The sequence below is a fragment of the Xyrauchen texanus genome, chromosome 50 (genome assembly GCF_025860055.1).
Source record: "Xyrauchen texanus isolate HMW12.3.18 chromosome 50, RBS_HiC_50CHRs, whole genome shotgun sequence".
NCBI lineage: Eukaryota > Metazoa > Chordata > Actinopteri > Cypriniformes > Catostomidae > Xyrauchen > Xyrauchen texanus.
Window position 1 is genome coordinate 1,971,586 of NC_068325.1, and position 21,999 is coordinate 1,993,584.

At 39.9% G+C, this 21,999-nt stretch overlaps 1 protein-coding gene across 1 annotated transcript; it reads left to right on the plus strand.

Moving 5' to 3' along the window:
• Positions 1-3,956: 3,956 nt before the first annotated feature.
• On the plus strand, positions 3,957-21,581 carry LOC127641391 (mitochondrial import inner membrane translocase subunit TIM14-like). Its single transcript, XM_052124375.1, has 5 exons — positions 3,957-4,002; positions 4,115-4,185; positions 4,262-4,341; positions 21,351-21,419; positions 21,509-21,581. Exons 1-5 carry the CDS (start codon positions 3,969-3,971, stop codon positions 21,579-21,581), a joined length of 327 nt encoding a protein of 108 aa, XP_051980335.1. The 5' UTR covers positions 3,957-3,968.
• Positions 21,582-21,999: the final 418 nt, after the last annotated feature.

Here is a 21,999-nt window from a genome sequence, read left to right on the forward strand (position 1 = left end):
AAAATCAATACACACTGATGTTTCTCGACTAACCATTAGCTACACTCTTCTCCACAATGGTAACTTCCAGAAAAAAAACAAGACAGAACATGACAGAAACTACCCTGAATATCAAAAATAACAACATAAAACACAAACAAGTCTCCGCCTTGTTAAAATAACACTTCATTTTAAAATGTACTCTCCCAATTCAGTCCCATGCAAAGCATGCTGGGAACTGGAAATCTATTTTAAATATAAAATAGATTTATGCAACCAATATACAATAATACACAATGAAATTACATTGATATAAATTGCTAAATAATTGTGTTGCATCAGCTTAATTAAGCAAGCAGTAAAAATCACATTGAGTAAACATCATCCATTAGTAGTCGGAATTCATTAGAACAATTCATAGCAATGTGATCAGATCACTCTTTGATGATTTTGTTGACTATCACTAGGACTTTATTAAAAATACTAAACTTATTTTGTGTAGAGCTGCTCCATAATTGGAAACATGTCTTGACCTAGTGGAGCTTTTTAATGTAGTATTCCATGTTGGGTGTAATCATAAAAAAGGTTACTGTCATTGAATTACTTTCTAGTCCAAAAAAGTATTGTAACACATTACATTTATAATTCCAGTTACCAGATTACAGTTACTGACTTTCAATTACAGTATGGTAAGTACATTAAAGTTGTGGACGCCGTGGAGAATAGCGTGAAGCCTCCACACGCACTAGGTATTCACAGTAATGCGCTCAACAAGCCACATGATAAGATGCGCGGATTGACGGTCTCAGACATGGAGGCAACTGAGATTCGTCCTCCACCACCCAGATTGAGATAAGTCACAAACTGAATTGGGCATTCCAAATTGGGGAGAAAAGAAAAAAAGAGAAAAAAATTACATTACAGGTATGTCTAAAATCCTATTTTTACGTTAATGTTCATACATACATGCAAGACTGAGTGTATTTCTTGTGTGTGACAATGAACGAGAAGAAAATATATAGTAGATATTATTTTGAATTCATTGAGCAAAATAGCAAAAACTATTCTGTGAAAAGTTGTTTAGAAAGTAAAGATGAAGTAATTAGTAATGTGACAAGTACTTTTCCCGATTAAAATAAGTAATTTGATTTATAGAAGTCATTTGTAATTTTTAGCAGATAAATTTTTTTATTAACTTACCTAACCCTGTATAGGTAATATGTCAATGGAAATTTGTATTTATTTATTTATATTTGTATTTATTTTTAATAATTACATGAGTCATAAGAGCCAGGATGTATGCAATAGTATACTGTGTGAAAGTGTTGCTGTCACATTTATTGTATAGCTGATGTTCAGACTGTTCCAAAAATCGAAACACATAAAAAAGGTCTTAAGAGGATGGGTGGGACTAAGGGTCCCCCTAGATTTTCCATGGGGTGCTCTGTCCCAATTCACTTTCACCACAAGGGGGTGTTTGTTTGTTTTTTCCAAAAGATAATGTAAAATTTATTTTATTTAAATTAATTTTTTACTAGGAAGTGAGACTGTCCATCATGGCTGTATAGATGAGTAGTTTTTAAGTTCAGTGGTAAGAAAAAGTAAGTGAACCCTTTGATCTAATAACTTGTCGATCCTTCTATCAGCAATAATCTCAAACAAGCGTTTCAGCAAAGCAGTCCAAAATCATGATGCTCCCTCCATCATACATCACCGTTGGAATGATGTTTTCAGGTTGGTATGTGGTGCACTTTTTACACCATATGCAGTGCTGCATGTTCTTCCCAAACTATTCAACCTTAGTTACATTATTCATCTTACATTTTTCCAATAGCGTTGTGGAGTGTTAGCAATGTTTTTGTTGGAAAGCAGCGGCTTCCTTTGTGATGTCCTGCCATGGACATCATATCTGTTTATTGTTTTCTGTATAGCAGACTCATGAACAGAGATGTTAAGCAATTCAAATGATTACTTCAAGTCTTTAGCTGTCACTCTAGAGTTCTTTTTCTTACCTCATTGATCATTCTGCGGTGTGCCCTTTCAGTCATCTGGGCTGGACGGCCACTTCTAGGGAGAGTAGCCACAGTAATAAATCGTATTCATTTATAGGCAAATCTAACTGTGGACAGATTAATATCTAAACTCTTCAAGATAACTTTGTAACCCTTTCCAGCTTCATGCAAAGCAACAATTTTTGATTATAGGTTTTCTGAGATCTCTTTTTTGTGAGGCATGGTCCACATCAGCAGGTGCTTCTTGTAAACAGCAAACTCAAATTTTTTGAGTGCTTTTTATAATTCAAAGTAGCTCTAACCCACACCATCAATATAATTTTATTAACTGGATGCCAAATTTGCCAACCCTGTCTCTAATTAGCTTTTGTTGATGTCATTAGCCCATCTGGCATCAACAATCATGCCACGGTCAAAATCACTGAGATCACATTTTTCCCCATTATGATGGTTGATGCGAATATTAACAGAAGCTCCTGCCCCATATCTGCATGATTTTATACATTACACTGCTGCCATTCGATTAGCTGATTAGATAATCACATGAATAAGTATATGTACAGGTGTAACTTATAAAGCGGCCAGTGAGTGTCCTCTGTGTGTATGTATATAAACATATATCATATTTTTATTTATTTATTTTACAGGATAGAGTAAATAAAAGTAGGACAGGGAAGGGAATTTATTTTCTGAAACACTTCTGCCTTCCCTCACAATACATTTGAAGGTTTTTAATATAGTTTTTAATACAATGGCAATTATTTTGGGTTCTCTCGCCATAGCTTCATCCATCTCTTATGAAAAGTATGGTATTTGTAGTAACAAACAATTTACCATGGTGTTATTAACCATATTTTAACCATAGTTAAACTATAGTTACAGAAACCCATGGCAAATTTGTGGTTACTATGGTTTTACTACAAATACCACAGTTCAGCTACAGTTACAACTTGCTTCGGTCTAACCATGGCTGGCTGTACTGACTAGACTCTATCCCTGGGTGGGTGTATTACATTGCATTTTGGCATTAAAATACGTTTCTGATCTGGTTAAATTATGTCTGGATTTTTACTCATTCAGGTCATTGAAGAAACTCAAGTATAATTTGATATATATACATTTCAAACTGTCAAATTACAAACCGTAAAACATAGTACATGGTACAAAATACCACACGGTCAATATTGTTGCTGGCCTGTAACTATAGTTACCTTAATTTTGTGTACCGTATGTCAAATTTCAACTCGTGTTTTACGACAGGTGGCACTCCGAATGTTGCGACAAGCGGGATCATTTTGCGGAAGGTCGCTGTTTAAAGTTCAGAAGTCACCATAACAACAGCACACAAGCCTGATAAAAGTCAGATATTATTCTAAACGATCAAAACAAAAGATCGTAGCAGAGAAAACATGGCACCTGTCTTTTCCTTCACTTGAACTCAATCTATCGCGTTACTGTGTATTATGTATGTGTTAAATAAGTAATTTAGACGAAAAACAAAGGTAGCATTAGCATATTGCTAATTCAGACTGACATTCAATGCTGTTACTGGCTGCATTAGCCAATTATGTTTATATGGCCTTGTTAAAACTACAAGTTTAAGCCTGTTTTACCTTTTATATGCTAATTGTCAGAGTTTGCAGTACACAAATATCATTTTCCCACTTTAAAGCATTAAAAACAAGCTATAAGGTAAACTTTTACCGTTTGGACAACCGTAGCTGGTATAATAATGTCTGATACTATTTATTTATTTAAATAATCCACAGATAACTGCGAAGCAGTTTTGCAATGTATTTTCAATGTAATACAGACAATAAATGTTGTGTAGGAAAATCTATATAAGATGTTTTATGATTGACATATCTGATGTGTGGTTGCATTGAATAATGCCCCTAATTGCCTCTAGATTAATGCAAATTGCACAATCAAGGGTTATTGTTTTATGGTGTGGTTTAGGCTAATACCATAGTGGCCATGGGTCTTACCCTGGCAGCAGTAGGATTTGCTGGTAAGATTCCAGAAAATCATGATAAACGTACATTAAGGAATACGTGTTTCCGTTTGATCATTAATTAAGCCTGATTGTGTTTGTGTTCCTCTCTAATGGCACATTGTTGCAGGTCGCTATGCAATGCAAGCCATGAAGCATATGGAGCCGCAAGTGAAACAAGCTCTGGAAGCTTCCAAATCGGCAAGTTATATTTTCACAATGAAATCGTTTGTCTCAATGAAATTATGTGAATAATTTGATTTCTTCTGTGCGACAGGCCTTTGAAAGCGGATACTACAGAGGTGGTTTTAAGCCAAAGATTACCAGAAGTGAAGCTGCCCTTGATCTTGGAGTCAGGTAGTCTATTTTACAATTAGAGCTGAAGTATATCATTTCTGCGATGCTGGCGCCAACAAACAGAATTGCAATTATTTTTTTTAAAACAGCTCTCTGAATACTCTCCTCATTAGTCTTTCGAGCAAGTCAGTACACTGGCGGCCATCTTTGTTACGCTGCTGTGACTAGAGGTCTGCAACCCAACCCGGGCCCAATGGGATCCGAGAACCCGACAGGTTTCGGGCCGGGTTCGGGCCAATTTTTCAAGTAGGACTTCGGGTCGGGTTCGGGTTTGGAATAATAAACAGGCTTTCCGAACTTGTTCCGAACACACTAGTGATTGTACTTATTCCGAAATATTTCAAGCTCATGCTTCACTCTAGTCAGTTGTGGACACTGGTAGAGGCGTCATATTCAAGAGTGGCACCAGACCACATACACGCGCATAGACACGCATTCCGCTTCTGTACCGCACTGTGGTCTGATCTCTGATTCATAGAAATTTCAACACTTAAAATTGAATACAAATTTTTTCATTACCAATAATATTATCAGAATAACAATTTGAGGAAAAGGTAATCGTGCAGAAGGTGTTTGTTTCCCATGCTAAGAACAACGTCCATTTACTTTTAAATTGTAATATTATATATACATTTAGTCAGTTTTATAAGATGACACCCAACAGGCAAAAAGGTAGCGTGTCCCAGTCATCTGATATTTATAAAATACATATGCTATCATTCTTAATAATTTAGTTTTTTTTTTGTCATATACTAAACCAAAATTTCCATGTAATTATGTAGGGATGTGCCCAAATACCTTATTCGGAAAGGCACGAATAATGACTACAAAACTAAGAATAAATTCAAATGAATAATAGAAAAAAATATTAGTTTGCCTGAAAGCACAAGGATTAAGAGACATTTTAAATAAACATATCCAAAATTACAAATAATTTATGAATCTGTGCAGTCGATATTTCTGAAGTGTAAACTGAATGAATATGCGCACATTGTGATTTCAGATCGGATGGCCACAGTCTCGAATCTCCATTAATTGTGCACATCTGGAGCTTGTCAAGTGTAACATTAACTATGACATCATATACAAGTTCCACTTCTTGAAATGTCTATGTTTATGTATCATGATTCTTATGTATTCATGTATAGTGTAAAACTGAGCGTGATGTTAAATTCCTGACCTGCATTGGTGATTTCACGTCGGAGCTCATCTATCCCTCTCTTAAAGTGGACCACATTTATATTTACATCAGCGATTTAAGGTAATTAACTGGTTAAGACTTTATTCCGGAAAAAAGTTTAAATGTTCCATAAAGGTTTAAATGCTCCATATAATATTCATCTATTCGGAATATTCCTGCTTATGTAAAACAAAGACACTGAAACTTGCTCCATATTTTTTTCCTTCTTCTTTAAACTGCTAAATTTGAAAATACTAAGTGCTCTTGAAATCTGGTAAAGCGCTATATAAATGTAACATTATTATTATTATTATTAAACTATATCATGGAGTCTTATCGTAAAAATACCTGACAGATTTTCGCCTGTTTGTAGGCTTTATTGATATTATTTTAATTTCTTTTAATGTTTGACTTTGTATTATTATTCACTGTAAAATGCGTGCTTGACATTTCACATTATTCTTGAGACCTCTTGCCTCCAGAATAATGATGATATACATGAACAGATGAACAAAAATGCGGTCATACAGATATTAATATCTGAAATATCTGGAGAAATCACAACATTATTCCACAGTTAATTTAGCCTACAAATTCAGCTTCATCTGGTAAGAAAAAAAGAATATATTTTTTAAAATAATAATTGTATATTATTATTATTAGGCTATTATTATGAAAAGGCATCTTTTATTAATATAAACTATAAATGTTAGTGTAATACTTAAAACTGACGCACTTCAAGTTCAAGCTCCACCCACACCCTGTTGTATCCGAAGAGATAGAGATCATTTTGTCATATGAACAGATAGATACAAATACAGATAATGGTTTCACTGCACACCCCTATAATGATGTATTTTCACAATTAAGTTGAATAATGACACATAAATAATGATAGACAAATCATTAAAACAGAATCCCAGTCAAATCGATTCATCTAAATCAAGAAAATACTTCTATGAATTACATTCCAAACAGGCCTATTAATAAATATGGGGGGGGGATTGTGTTGAGACAACCCGATTTAATAGTTCTCCCACCTCCTTGAATAACATTGTTGGGGCGGATCTAAACAGGTCGCTCAAAACAAAGACAGGAATTTTTATAGTGCCACAGAGATACAGTGTTTAGTTTGAGAAAATTTACAGAATATTAAGAAAATTTATTATTAAATGAAAGGCTTACTTACAGTTGTCTCTGTATATAGAGCGCTACAGTCTGGTTCTGGAAATAAAAGTCCCATTTATTTACCCCATAGACTAATTGGTTTTCAACGATAACTTATAAATCTTTAATGACAGATTTACCATGAGCTACGAGGTTGTTCATCGATGGTATATGCTTCCGCTGAAGACATCAGTCCACGTTATTTCCACTTCTTTGTTTAAAAATCATGTTTGATTGCGGAATTCATAGTAAACAACTACATTACCCATGGTACAGCAGATAAAGATCCAACGAAACCCATGAAACCGCCCACTCCTATGATGTACTGTCAATGTCATCATGGTCGGTCACTCTTCACCTACATATATTTGTACACTGGTGGCCAAAAGTTTGGAATAATGTACAGATTTTGCTCTTATGGAAAGAAATTGGTACTTTTATTTACCAAAGTGGCATTCAACTGATCACAACACAGTGTACAGTGCATCCAGAAAGTATTCACAGTGCTTCACTTTTTGTTATGTTACAGCCTTATTCCAAAATGGATTAAATTCATTATTTTCCTCAATTCTACAAACAATACCCCATAATGACAACATGAAAGAAGTTTGTTTGAAATATTTTATTACATTTAAAAAAAAATAAAACTTCACATGTACACAAGTATTCACAGCCTTTGCTCAATACTTTGTTGAAGCACCTGCACCAACTACAGCCTCAAGTCTTTTTTGAGTATGATGCTACAAGCTTGGCACACCTATTTTTGGGCAGTTTCTCCCATTCTTCTTTGCAGGACCTCTCAAGCTCCATCAGGTTGGAGAACGCTCCCCGCGTCAGTGCACAGCCATTTTCAGATCTCTAAAGAGATGTTCAATCGGGTTCAAGTCTGGGCTCTGGATGGGCCACTCAAGTACATTTACAGAGTTGTCCCGTAGCCACTCTTTTGTTATCTTGGCTGTGTGCTCAGGGTCGTTGTCCTGTTGGAAGATGAACCTTCGCCCCAGTCTGAGGTCCAGAGCGCTCTGGAGCAGATTTTCATCAAGGATGTCTCTGTACATTGCTACATTCAACCTGACTAGTCTCCCAGTACCTGCCGCAGAAAAACATCCCCACAGCATGATGCTGCCACCACCATGCTTCACTGTAGGGATGGTATTGGCCAGGTAATGAGGTTTCCTCCAGACATTCCTCCTTGCCATTCAGGCCAAAGAGATCAAACTTTGTTTCATCAGACCAGAGAATTTTGTTTCTCAAGGTCTGAGAGTCCTTCAGGTGCCTTTTGACAAAACACCAGGTGGGCTGTCATGTGCCTTTTACTGAGGAGTGGCTTCTGTCTGGGCACTCTACCATACAGGCCTGATTGGTGGAGTGCTGCAGAGATGATTGTTTTTCTGGAAGTTTCTCCTCTCTCCACAGAGAAACGCTGGAGCTCTGTCAGAGTGACCATCGGGTTCTTCATCACCTCCGTGACTAAGGCCCTTCTCCCCAATCGCTCCGTTTGGCTGGGCGGCCAGCTCTAGGAAGAGTCCTGGTGGTTCCAAACTTCCATTTATGGATGATTGAGGCCACTGTGCTCATTGGGACCTTCAATGCAGTAGACATTTTTCTGTATCCTTCCCCAGATGTGTGCCTCGATACAATCCTGTCTTGGAGGCCTACAACTATTCCTTGGACTTCATGGCTTGGTTTGTGCTCTGACATGCACTGTTAACTGCGGGACCTTAAATAGACAGGTGTGTGTGTGTAACACCTATAGGAACTTATTAATGAATAATAAATAGGTATTTGGGTCAGTTGACACAATTGGTTCGACTACTGGAGCAAAGGGAAATGTTTAAAATGAAACTCACAAGACCAGAATAGAATGTTGCAAAATACCGGCTTTTGTATTAGAACAAAAAAAAAAAAAAAAAATATATATATATACACACAATTGATTTAGTTGAATACAAACAATGAAAAGAAAATAATAATTGAATGACAATGTTATTTATATCACAGTCAAGTTATGACATTGAGTATGTCACTTCCTCAATTAGTTCTATTATCAATCTATCAAGTTCACCCTTAAACTTGAATGTCTATTAACATTACCACATTCAAGCTAATTCAAATCCAGTTACAATGGTACCACATCAAAGTTCAAAACAAATACAAATTACCCTCAAACCGTAGGAATGGCTCCTACCACTCAACTCAGATCCTCAGTGAGCGGATTAAAGTATGGTGAGTAAAAGTCCTTGTCCAAACTAAATCAAGAGTTCAGATATCCGTAGTGTTTGTGTATGTGTGGGGGGAAATGTAAACATGAAGGTGAGTGAGGGGGTTTGTTGCAGTGAGGCCTACCACACCGTAGAGTGTAGTAATAACAGGACGGGTCCAAAAATCCTGAAGAAAGGGACGTCTCCAACTATTTTTCAAGGTAAGCAGCTCGCCATCAATTTCACCAGCATTCCATCCATACAATGGGAAAAGAACCAAAAGAAACAAACAAACAAAACAAAAAAACCTGACCTGTCAACCAACAGGGTCAGAGAAATATTTAGTTTACAAATGTTCAACTTACTGGGTACTGTCTGTTATGACTGCAAACTACATCATGTAAAATGTAATTTACATAAATTTCACAATTCAATAATATAGAATATTATGAATAGTTATTTTTGTATATTCTAACATTTCAGCATATACCGTAATTTCCGGACTATAAGCCGCAACTTTTTTCCCACGCTTTGAACCTCGCGGCTTATACAATGACGCGGCTAATATATGGATTTTTCCCGCTTTCAAATTTTATAAAAAAATTAATAAAAATATTCTGTGACGTGCTCAGTTTTTTGGCAGCGTGAAGCTTTCATTAGACCAATGAAATTGCCGAACGGGTTAAGGTCAAAACAACTTTTTTGTTTACTGTTTAGATTAAATCGAGCGCGCTCAAACTTCCCATCATTCTGATTACGGTAGTAATTTTGTCACCCTCACCATGGTAAAGACATGGAGAAACGCATATGATGCAGCTTTCAAGTTGAAGGCGATTGATCTGGCTGTTGGAAAATGAAATAGAGCTGCTGCACGGGAGCTTGGTCTTAATGAGTCGATGATAAGACGTTGGAAACAGCAGCGTGAGGAATTGACTCTGAAATCTGAGGCTATTCAACTCCGACACCAAAGGAGATGACTTCAGTGGTTTCATTGCACAGGACGAGGAAGATAGTGACCAATGACTTTCTTGGTAGGCTACTGTTTACTGCAAATGTTTTATTACAAGCCGTGTGTGGCAGCGGGGGCGTGGTCAAGCGCCTGTCCGGGAGAGAAAAGCTGTAAGGGCGCTTACACCTGCGCTAAATTATGTCTAACACCGGTGTCTAATTTCAAGTGCCCTGCTTCACGTGTCCTTCTTGGGAAAACTGTCACACGGGCACCAGTGTGACAGTTTTCAGCAGGGCACTTGACGTTCCAGGTAAGGCTTTTAATGGCCACAGCAATGTTTACAATCAATTTTATAAAGTTTCTCAATTCTTCTATGCGCCAACACTAGACTGACGTGTGTCACTCTCTCAGCTCTTTGGCTGCTGCCTTTTTATGCCGCTCTCCCCATGCTTACTGAAATTAGACACCGGTGTTAGACATAATTTAGCTCAGGTGTAAGCGCCCTTACCGCTTTTCTCTCCCGGACGGGCGCTTGACTACGCCCCCGCTGCCACACCGTGTTTCGTTAAAGCCTATTTATTTTTGTTACAAGCCGTGTTTCGTTAAAGCCTGTGTAAAGTTCATTTGTTTCAATGTACCGGTAGGCACCTGCGGCTTATAGACAGGTGCGGCTTATTTATGTTGAAAATAATATGTTATTTAAAAATCAGTGGGTGCGGCTTATATTCAGGTGCGCTCAATCGTCCGGAAATTACGGTACATACATACACACACACATATATATATCATTGTGTGTGTGTATATATATATATATACACACACACAATGAACTTATCTCAAGATTCATAACAAAAAAAAATATATATATTCCTAGAATGAAATGAACACTCTCACCGATTTCACCAAAGCGGCTGGACACACACACACACACACACACCAAATGGCAGCGCCCAGTAAAACCATGCGTTCGCTAAAACCAAAAGATATAATACCGAATACAGATTTAGTGCTTTCTCTTCCAGTGCACAATCAATTTAACAATTTAGCTTGTACAATAATATTAAATAAATTAACTACCTTGCTTTTTTCCAACAGCACTGATCACACTTGTAGAAACACCCACGAAGATCAAAACCACTGACCACGGCTTATAAAAATTGAATAACACTATATTTCTTCCGACAGTTACATACAACTTTTGTAATACTAAATTACATCTCAATATAGTGTTTTCTTATCCGCAATATATCTAGTTTCACAAAGGTTTCATTAGTTTTCATCCTCTGCAGCAGTACAGGTGCCTCGCTTTTCAGTACATACCCCCGGAAAAAAAAAAATAATTTCCCGCTCCCCGATACACCGGAACAATGGTGTGGAGCTATTTGCCGTCAGCTGATTACCGATTGGCCAAATAGTATGTCAATCTTATTTGCTAAGATTAATCAATATTAACCCTTTGTAACCCTTGAAAACACATTTTAATAATACATCACTAACCAAAGTGATTTTATAAGGTTTTCCTAATTAATATATATATATATATATATATATATATATGAGAGAGAGAGAGAGAGAGAGAGAGAGAGAGAGATCACATATTATCTGTGTTACACCTGCCCCTTCTGATTATATGCACGTCCCTGTGCATATGCATGGTGACTACTGAGTCACGTCTTCACGTTCTCCACTTAGTTGCGGTTTTATGTCTGAATAATCAAATCCCTGCAGGGAACTTACAAATGCATCACTCAACCCTTGAAAAAAATCTTGCATAATGCAATCTCTCAGGCTTCTCATGCGTTCTATGAGAGCGACGAAAAGGGGTTTGATCAACTTGGGTTTCACCACTCTCTGCTTCCACTGGTTTGGGCTGTTCAGTCACAATCCTTCCGGTTTCAGATACTTCCTCATGGTTACTTGCATCCAAGAACACAGGGAATGTCTCATTACCGAGAGATGCACACTCAGATGATTTCTGACCCGTGTTCAGAGGAACATCAACAGGTAAATCATTATCAGGTGAGGGGTCAGATTCAGGTAAAACAGCACATTCAGATGAGGTATTTTCATCAGGTAAGTTACTATCATTAGGCAAGTTTACTAGTTCAGACTCTTCAATTTCTGGCTCCATGGATTCAGGTAAGTTATGCATGGATAGGTTGTGACCACGGTCCTCTACCAGAGATTCAACTGTAGACGATACAGGGACAGGAAACAGAACTGGGGTATGACATTGTTTAGTCCCATCAGGATTTCTCAACTGGGGTATTTCATGTACTGTGATGAACACATCAGGTTTTTGGGGAGTATGAGGAATGAATGTGTAGGTAGGCACATCCTCGGAGTCAGAAGATTCCTCATCTCCACCCTCATTAGTTGGACTCTGTCTTGTTCTCCGTCTCATTACCAATGGTTGTTTGGGAGGTATGTCCACCAAATTTGTTTCAGGCAGAAAGCCACAAGCGAGTAGCAAGTCGCGATGTAGAGTACACACAGGTCCATCCTTGCCTTCAGGCTTAACCGTGTAGACAGGCAAGTCCCCGGCTTTCGTGAGAACAACGTACACACTATCCTCCCACCTGTTTGCTAGCTTCTGTTTTCCACGCAATCTAACATTACGTACAAGGACTCTATTTCCTACCTCCAGATTTGAATTGACAACTCGCCTATCAAATCGTACTTTATTGCGATTAGCATTCTTCTGTGCATTAGAGGACGCAATCTTGTAACTCTCTTCCAAGTGATGCTTTAAATCACTGACATACTGAGAATGTGACTTTTTATCAGTGTTGATGGGCAACCCAAAAAGCTAGGTCGATTGGAAGTCTTGGTTGTCTCCCGAACATCAACTGATCCGGGGAGAATCCCGTTACTTCATTTTTTGTGCAATTGTATGCATGAACGAGAGGTTTAACAAAGTCTTTCCAGTGTTGTTTTTCATGTTGACTTAGTGTACCAAGCATTTGGAGGAGAGTGCGGTTGAATCGCTCAACTGGGTTTCCTCTCGGATGGTATGGAGTTGTACGCACTTTCTTTGTGCCAGTAAGTTCACATAGTTCTTTTATGGTCTTTGACTCAAAATCAGGACCCTGATCACTATGTAATCGTTCTGGAAAACCATAATGACCTATGAAATTCTCCCAAAGTCTCTTTGCTACAGTGCGTGCTCGCTGATTCAGAGTTGGCACAGCTACTGCGTACTTAGTGAAATGATCGGTGATGACTAATATGTCTTTAGTGTTTGATTGATCTGGTTCCAAAGACAAGAAATCCATACACACCAATTCAAGCGGCCTACTTGTCTTTATATTCATCAGTGGTGCGGCTCTTTCAGGTGGGGATTTCCTGCGTACACAACGCTCACAAATCCTGATCATCTTTTCAATAGTCATATACATCTTTGGCCAGTAAAATCTGGCTCTAATCAGATCCACTGTCCGCTCAAACCCCATAAGACCCATGTCATTATGGAGGCTCTCAAATGCTACTGATCTCAGCTCCTCTGGGAGCACTAGCTGAAAGATGATATTAGGTCCATCTTGTCTCCTTCGATAGAGCACTCCATTTCGCAACTCTAGACGGTTGAGTTCACGTAGCAGCAGAGGGAGTTCAGGCAACTCTGCCCTTAAACTAGAAGGAGGGGTTTGGCCAGTCTCCATTTGAATGATCACCTCCTTGATAGCGGGATCCAACCTCTGCTTTGCTCTCAGCTCATCTTCAGAAAGAGAAGGGATAAGAAGGAACCCATTCACTTGCTCTTCCTGAAAGCTGTCTGGAATAGCTGCAAAATGATGAGCTAAAGACTCAACTAAAACTAGTCCAGGGTTTGGAACTTTATTTCCATCTTCAGAAATAATGACAGTGTGTCGGTCACAGATAGCTTGAACCACATCAAGAGGAACAGTGTGTGAGGATTCACCATCATTCAAATGATGAAGTGCAAATTGTCGGATTCTCTTACTTTCCTTTCTAGATATAGGATCATCTTCTGGTGCACCATGAGAGCGTCGGCATCTAGATTTTGCTTGCCGGCTCTGTACTGGAGTTGAAAAGAGTAAGTGGAAAGAGATGACAGCCACCTATAACTCGTTGCATCAAGTTTTGCAGATGTTAACACATAAGTCAGCGGGTTGCTGTCAGTCACCACTGTGAAATCTGTACCATACAAGTAATCCGAGAACTTCTCAGTGACTGCCCACTTGAGGGCTAAGAACTCCAGCTTATGGGCAGGGTACTTCATTTCGCTCTTCGAAAGTCCTCGGCTTGCAAAAGCTATTGCTTGTGGTTGGCCATCCTGAAGCTGATACAACGCGGCCCCCAAGCCAATGGTACTAGCATCTGTATGCAGGATGTAAGGAAACCGGGGGTCAGCAAAACCCAGGACAGGAGCGGAAGTTAGCTTTTTGATTATTAGATCAAATGCTTCCTGACAACAGTGCATCCACCTTTGACCAAAAGAATCCTTTGGGTTGTGGTATTCTTGGCCTGCACCCTTTTTAAGCTTTTTGTTCCCCTTTCTGATTGGTGGATAACCAGAGGTTAGTTCATTGAGAGGCTTGACGATCTGAGAGTACCCCTGAATGAACCTTCTATAGTATCCAGCGAAGCCTAGAAAGGACCTAAATTCTTTTAAGTTGTTGGGCACAGGCCATGTTGTTAGGGCCCTGATCTTCTCTGGGTCTGTTTCCACACCCCGCTCTGACACCACATGACCAAGATATCTAACTGATGTCTGGAAGAACTTGCATTTTTCTGGAGCCAACTTAAGCCCGTATTCCTTTAGTCGCTGCAAGACATGCTTCAGTCGTTGCTCATGTTCTTCTAAAGAAGAGAAAATGATTAAATCATCAATGAACACTAAAACCTCCTTCAAATTCATCTCTCCCATACACTTCTCCATAAGTCGTTGGAAAGTAGACGGTGCATTTGTGATTCCTTGGGGCATTCTATTAAATTCCCAAAATCCTAGCGGGCAGACGAATGCAGTCTTCTGCTTATCCGATTCCTCCATTTCAATCTGGTAATACCCTGACTTGAGATCAAGGACGGAGAACCACTTTGACCCTGACAGCGCTGAGAAGGCCTCCTCTAGATTAGGAAGGGCATATGCGTCCTTGACGGTCTGAAGGTTTAGCTTTCTGAAGTCTATACAAAGACGAACAGAACCGTCCTTCTTCACAACGACAATGGGAGAGGCGAATGGGGAATCCGATTCCCGTATAACTCCTGAATCAAGGAGTTCCTGAAGGTGTTTTCTTATGGCCTCCACATCATGAGGATGTATTGGTCGGGCTCTGTGTTTAAAAGGTGTCTCATCACTAAGCTTGATGCGATGCTTGACCTTATCAGTATGTCCAAAATCCAAGGCATGATGGGAAAAAACTTCTGGCACAGAATTCAACATGTTGGTCACCTTCTCCCTCCATTCAGTGGGCAATGGGGAGTCTCCAAAATTAAAACTCAGCTTTTCAGACTGAAGGGACTCTTTCTGCATATAATTTGGGTTCAAGTCTTTTACCATCTGCCCTTTATGTAGAACTCGTACCATGGCCTTAACATCTGCCAGCACTGTTTTAGGTGGTATGACGATGTCATGGTCAGTCTCATTTTTCAACACAACAGGCAATTTGCAGGGTTTCACTAACCACTACAGAATTTGGGATTTTAATTGATTCTCTGACCACAATTTCCATTTTACCAGACTTGGTTTTGGATAACTGACTTTAAAATATTTAAATGTAACCAATTTATAGGAACTGAACCAACCACGTTTCAGTTAAACATTCAGCAATGCTCCTAGGCTGGCTCGCCATCTATGTTGTAACACCTATAGGAACTTATTAATGAATAATAAATAGGTATTTGGGTCAGTTGACACAATTGGTTCGACTACTAGAGCAAAGGGAAATGTTTAAAATGAAACTCACAAGACCAGAATTGAATGTTGCAAAATACCGGCTTTTGTATTAGAACAAAAACAAAATAAAAAAAAAATATATATATACACACAATTGATTTAGTTGAATACAAACAATGAAAAGAAAATAATAATTGAATGACAATGTTATTTATATCACAGTCAAGTTATGACATTGAGTATGTCACTTCCTCAATTAGTTCTATTATCAATCTATCAAGTTCACCCTTAAACTTGAATGTCTATTAACATTACCACATTCAAGCTAATTCAAATCCAGTTACAATGGTACCACATCAAAGTTCAAAACAAATACAAATTACCCTCAAACCGTAGGAATGGCTCCTACCACTCAGCTCAGATCCTCAGTGAGCGGATTAAAGTATGGTGAGTAAAAGTCCTTGTCCAAACTAAATCAAGAGTTCAGATATCCGTAGTGTTTGTGTATGTGTGGGGGGAAATGTAAACATGAAGATGAGTGAGGGGGTTTGTTGCAGTGAGGCCTACCACACCGTAGAGTGTAGTAATAACAGGACGGGTCCAACTATTTTTCAAGGTAAGCGGCTCGCCATCAATTTCACCAGCATTCCATCCATACAATGGGAAAAGAACCAAAAGAAACAAACAAACAAAACAAAAAAACCTGACCTGTCAACCAACAGGGTCAGAGAAATATTTAGTTTACAAATGTTCAACTTACTGGGTACTGTCTGTTATGACTGCAAACTACATCATGTAAAATGTAATTTACATAAATTTCACAATTCAATACTATAGAATATTATGAATAGTTATTTTTGTATATTCTAACATTTCAGCATATACACACACACATATATATATATATATAGAGAGAGAGAGAGAGAGATCACATATTATCTGTGTTACATGTGCCTTTCCAAATCATATCCAATCAACTGAATTTACCACAGGTGGACTCCAATCAATTTGTAGAAACATCTCACGGATGATCAGTGGAAACAGGATGCACCTGAGCTCAGTTTTGAGTGTCATGGCAAAGGCTGTGAATACTTATGTACATGTGATTATTTCGTTTTTTATTTATAATAAATTTGCAAAGATTTCAAACAAACTTCTTCCACGTTGTCATTATGGGGTATTGTTTGTAGAATTTTGAGTAAAATTATTAATTTAATCAATTTTGGAATAAGGCTGTAACATAACAAAATGTGGAAAAAGTGAAGCGCTGTGAATAATATCTGGATGCACTGTATAGCCAGGACATTAATAAAGTGAAAAATTACTATTACAATTTAGAAATGTTCAGAACTTCTTAAACTATTTCAAAGAGTTCTCATCAAAAATTCCTCCACATGCAGCAATGACAGCTTTGCAGATCCTTGACATTCTAGCTGTCAGTTTGTCCAGATACTCAGATGACCTTTCACCCCACACTTCCTGTAGCACTTGCCATAGATGTGTCTGTCCTGTCGGGCACTTCTCACACACCTTACAGTCTAGCTGATCCCACAAAAGCTCAATGGGGTTAAGATCCATAACAACCTTTTCCAATTATCTGTTGTCCAATGTCTGTGTTTCTTTGTCCACTCTAACCTTTTCTTTGTAATTTTTCCCATAAGTCCTGCACCCCTGAGTCTTCTCTTTACTGTTGAACATGAAACTGGTGTTGAGCAGGTAGAATTCAATGAAGCCATCAGCCGAGGACATGTGAGGTGTCTATTTCTCAAACTAGAGACTCTGATGTACTTATCCTCTTGTTTAGTTTTACATCTGGTCTTCCACATCTCTTTCTGTCCTTGTTAGAGCCAGTTGTGCTTTGTCTTTGAAGACTGTAGTGTACACCTTTGTATGAAATCTTCAGTTTTTTAGCAATTTCAAGCATTGTATCGCCTTCATTCCTCAAAACAATGATTGACTGATGAGTTTCTAGAGAAAGAAGTTTCTTTTTTGCCATTTTTCACCTAAGGGTGAGACTCGCGGTGGTGGCTTGTGTGTTTACATCAACACGGAATGGTGCAAGAACTCTATGCTAGTCTCTAGTTACTGTTCATCGCTGTTGGAGCTTGTGACTGTTAGATGCAGACCTTTTTATCTACCACGGGAATTCACCACTGTTTGCATAACCGGAGTTTACATTCCCCCCAGCGCTAACGCTAAGGAAGCGTTCTGTGAACTGTATGGGGCTATGAGCGAACTGCAGAACGCTCACCCCGACGGACTGTTTATTGTCGCCGGAGATTTCAACCATGCAAATCTCAAGACAGTGCTCCCTAAATTCCATCAGTATGTGGACTTTGCAACGAGAGGGCTAACGGCTTGATCTTGTTTACACAAACATCCCAGGCGTGCACGGTGGAGCCCCGCCCCCACCTCGGCTACTCAGACCACGTCTCTGTTATGTTAATTCCAGCATACAGACCGCTCGTCAGACGCACAAAACCGCTTCAGAAGCAGGTGAAAACCTGGCCAGCAGGAGCCATCTCTGCTCTTCAGGACTGTTTTGAGTGTACTGACTGGCACATGTTCAGGGAGGCTGCAACATATGGCGATTCTACCAACTTGGAGGAATACACAGCATCAGTGACCAGCTACATCAGCAAGTGCATTGATGATGTCACTTTCTCCAAGACCATCACCACACGCTCCAACCAGAAGCCGTGGATGACTGCGGAGGTGCGCACGCTGCTGAGGTCCGAGACTCCGCCTTCAGAGCAGGCGATAAGGCAGCCCTAAGAGCAGCTAGGGCCAAACTGTCACGGGCAATCAGAGAGGCAAAGCGCGCACGCCCAGAGAATCCACAGTCACTTCCAGGACAGCGGTGACACGCGCGCATGTGGCAGGGCATCCAGGCCATCACCAACTACAGGACAACATCAGTTGCCTGTGACAAAGATGCCTCCCTTCCAGATGCGCTGAACGACTTCTACGCTCGGTTTGAAGTGCAGAACGACGTGATGGCGAGGAAGTCCACCCCTCCTCCCAACGACCAGGTGCTCTGTCTTACCACGGCAGATGTGAGGAAAACTCTACGTAGAGTCAACCCACGGAAGGCTGCTGGACCAGACAACATTCCTGGCAGAGTGCTCAGAGGATGTGCAGACCAGCTAGCAGATGTTCTTACCGACATCTTCAACATCTCTCTGAGCAGCGCCGTTGTTCCAACGTGCTTCAAGGCCACCACCATCATCCCCATGCCAAAGAAGTCTTCAGTGTCCTGCCTCAACGACTACCGTCCCGTCGCACTTACAGCCATCATCATGAAGTGCTTCGAGAGGCTCGTCATGAGGCAGATTAAGACCCAGCTGCCCCCTCACTAGACCCACTGCAGTTTGCGTATCGTTCAAACCGTTCAACGGACGATGCCATCACCACAACCCTCCATCTGGCCCTCACCCACCTAGACAATAAGGACTCATACGTTCGAATGCTGTTCATAGATTTCAGCTCAGCATTCAACACAATCATTCCCCAGCACCTGATTGGAAAGCTGAACCTGCTGGGCCTGGACACCTCCCTCTGCAACTGGATCCTGGACTTCCTGACTGGGAGACCTCAGTCAGTCCGGATCGGGAACAGCATCTCCACCACCACCACACTGAGCACTGGGGCCCCCAGGGCTGTGTGCTCAGTCCACTGCTGTTCACTCTGCTGACTCACGACTGTGCAGCAATGCACAGCTCGAATCACATCATCAAGTTCGCCGATGACACGACCGTGGTGGGTCTCATCAGCAAGAACAACGAGTCAGCATACAGAGAGGAGGTGCAGCGGCTGACGAACTGGTGTAGAGCCAACAACCTGTCCCTGAATGTCGACAAAACAAAAGAGATGGTTGTTGACTTTAGGAGAGCACAAGGTGAACACACTCCGCTGAACATCGACGGCTCCTCTGTGGAGATCGTCAAGAGCACCAAATTTCTTGGTGTTCACCTGGCGGAGAACCTCACCTGGTCCCTCAACACCAGCTCAATCACCAAGAAAGCCCAGCAGCGTCTCTACTTTCTTCGAAGGCTGAGGAAAGCACATCTCCCAACCCCCATCCTCACTACATTCTATAGAGGGACTATTGAGAGCATCCTGAGCAGCTGCATCACTGCCTGGTTTGGGACTTGCACCGTTTCGGACCGCAAAGCCCTGCAGAGGATAGTGAGGACAGCTGAGAAGATCATTGGGGTCTCTCTTCCCTCCATCAAAGACATTTACAAAAAACACTGTATCCATAAAGCAACCAGCATTGTGGATGACCCCACACACCCCTCACACAAACTCTTTACCCTCCTTCCGTCTGGCAAGAGGTACCGAAGCATTCGGGCCCTCACGGCCAGACTGTGTAACAGCTTCTTCCCCAAGCCATCAGACTTCTCAATACTCAGAGACTGGTTTGACACACACGTGTCCTGAGTTGCACTTTAATAACTGTCACTTTATAACTGTCTGCTACCTCAATAACTGCTATGTGCATAGAACATTATCTCATAGTATGTTATGTTTACATTTTAGAAACTGTCATCTTTTTGCACTACTGAGTACTGGTCGGCGCTATGCTGTCTATTGTCCTGTTCATTGTCAGTAATTTGTTGTACTGTCCTGTACTTTTTGCACATGTTTGCACGTGCACTTTATATAGGTATATATAGGTAGTTTATATAGGTATTTTATTTCGTTGTGTAGTCTAATGTGGTCCTATGTTGGTCCTTTGTTGTTTTTATGTAGCACCATGGTCCTGGAGGAACGTTGTCTCGTTTTGCTGTGTACTGTACTAACTGTATATGGTTGAAACGACAATAAAAACCACTTGACTTGACTTGACTTAATATTGACCTTAAGACATGCCAGTCTATTGCATACTGTGACAACTCAAAAACAAACACAAAGACAATGTTAAGCTTCATTTAATGAATCAAATATCTTTCAGCTGTGTTTGATATAATGGCAAGTGATTTTCTAGAACCCAATTAGCAATTTAGCATGATTACTCACGGATAATGTGTTGGAGTGATGGCTGCTGGAAATGGGGTCTGTCTAGATTTGATCTAAAATGACTTTTTTCAAATAGTGATGATGCGGTTATTTACATCAGTAATGTCCTGACTATAATTTGTGATCAGTTGAATGCCACTTTGATGAAGTACCAATTTCCTTACAATACAGCTAAATCTGTAAATTGTTCCAAACTTTTGGCCGGCAGTGTGCATATCTGGATATTTTGCAATAAACTTTACCGATCAACAACCTAAAATCAATAGTTTTTTATTCAACGACATCATCCACAATGTTTCATGGAATTGTATTTTTTGCCCTTATGAAACAGCCTTTTTACCTTTGTCTTTATGTCTGACTTTCAAATACGTTTTTGTCTCAAAACAATGTTTGTGATGTTGTGATTCTCCTAGGAGATGGTTGGTTTGGTTCATGGCTCTTTTATGAAGGATTTAATAAAAAGTCTATAGAAAAAATGTATGGGGAAAATACTTCCGTAACCCAGATGGCCGAAAAAGAGTGCGGGCACTGCTCTATTAAGCTGGGATATTTTTTAACATCGAAAAAGTTACATACTTAAGCGTTAAGGATATGTGTTGTGAAATGTTTATGATTTTTACTCTCTTCCACTAGTCCAACCGCTAACAAAAACAAGATCAGAGAGGCACAGACAAAACTGATGATTTTAAACCATCCTGATCGAGGCAAGTTGCTCAAGGGATAATGTTGTCATTTAACTCAAATTTACAATAGAAAAACACTCCGAGTTCCGTTAATTGTGTTTCTTTTGCTGGTGGATCACCATATCTGGCAGCAAAAATAAACGAGACTAAAGATTTACTTGATGCACAAATGAAGAAATAGATCATATCTTCATGAAATGTTTGAATGAGCCATGTCTGATGCACTTGAATTCTTGCGCGATTATTAAAAAGCAGGGCGTGCTGAGTGACTGCAGCCAAGTTGGCCCAGTTGCTAGGGAGGGTAGAGTCAAATGGGGTAACCTCATATTGGTCCCTATAATGTGGTTCTCGCTCTCGGTGGGGCACATGGCGAATTGTGCATGGATGCCGCAGAGAGCAGCATGAAGCCTCCACACGTGCGATGTCTGCGCTCAACAAGCCACGTGATAAGATGCGTGGATTGACTGCCTCAGACGCAGAGGTAACTGAGATTCTTTCTCCGCCACCCGGATTGAGGCGAGTCACTATGCCACCACGAGGACTTGGGAATGCATTAGAAATTGGGCATTCAAAATTGGGGAGAAAAAAAAAAAATAGCA

Excerpts from the sequence above, each read along its gene's own strand:
- LOC127641391 (XM_052124375.1), top strand. The coding sequence starts at position 3,969 with ATGGGTCTTACCCTGGCAGCAGTAGGATTTGCTG. Across the intron at positions 4,003-4,114 it reads GGCAGCAGTAGGATTTGCTG|GTCGCTATGCAATGCAAGCC; the intron begins GTAAGATTCCAG and ends ACATTGTTGCAG. Across the intron at positions 21,420-21,508 it reads ATTTTAAACCATCCTGATCG|TGGTGGATCACCATATCTGG; the intron begins AGGCAAGTTGCT and ends TGTTTCTTTTGC.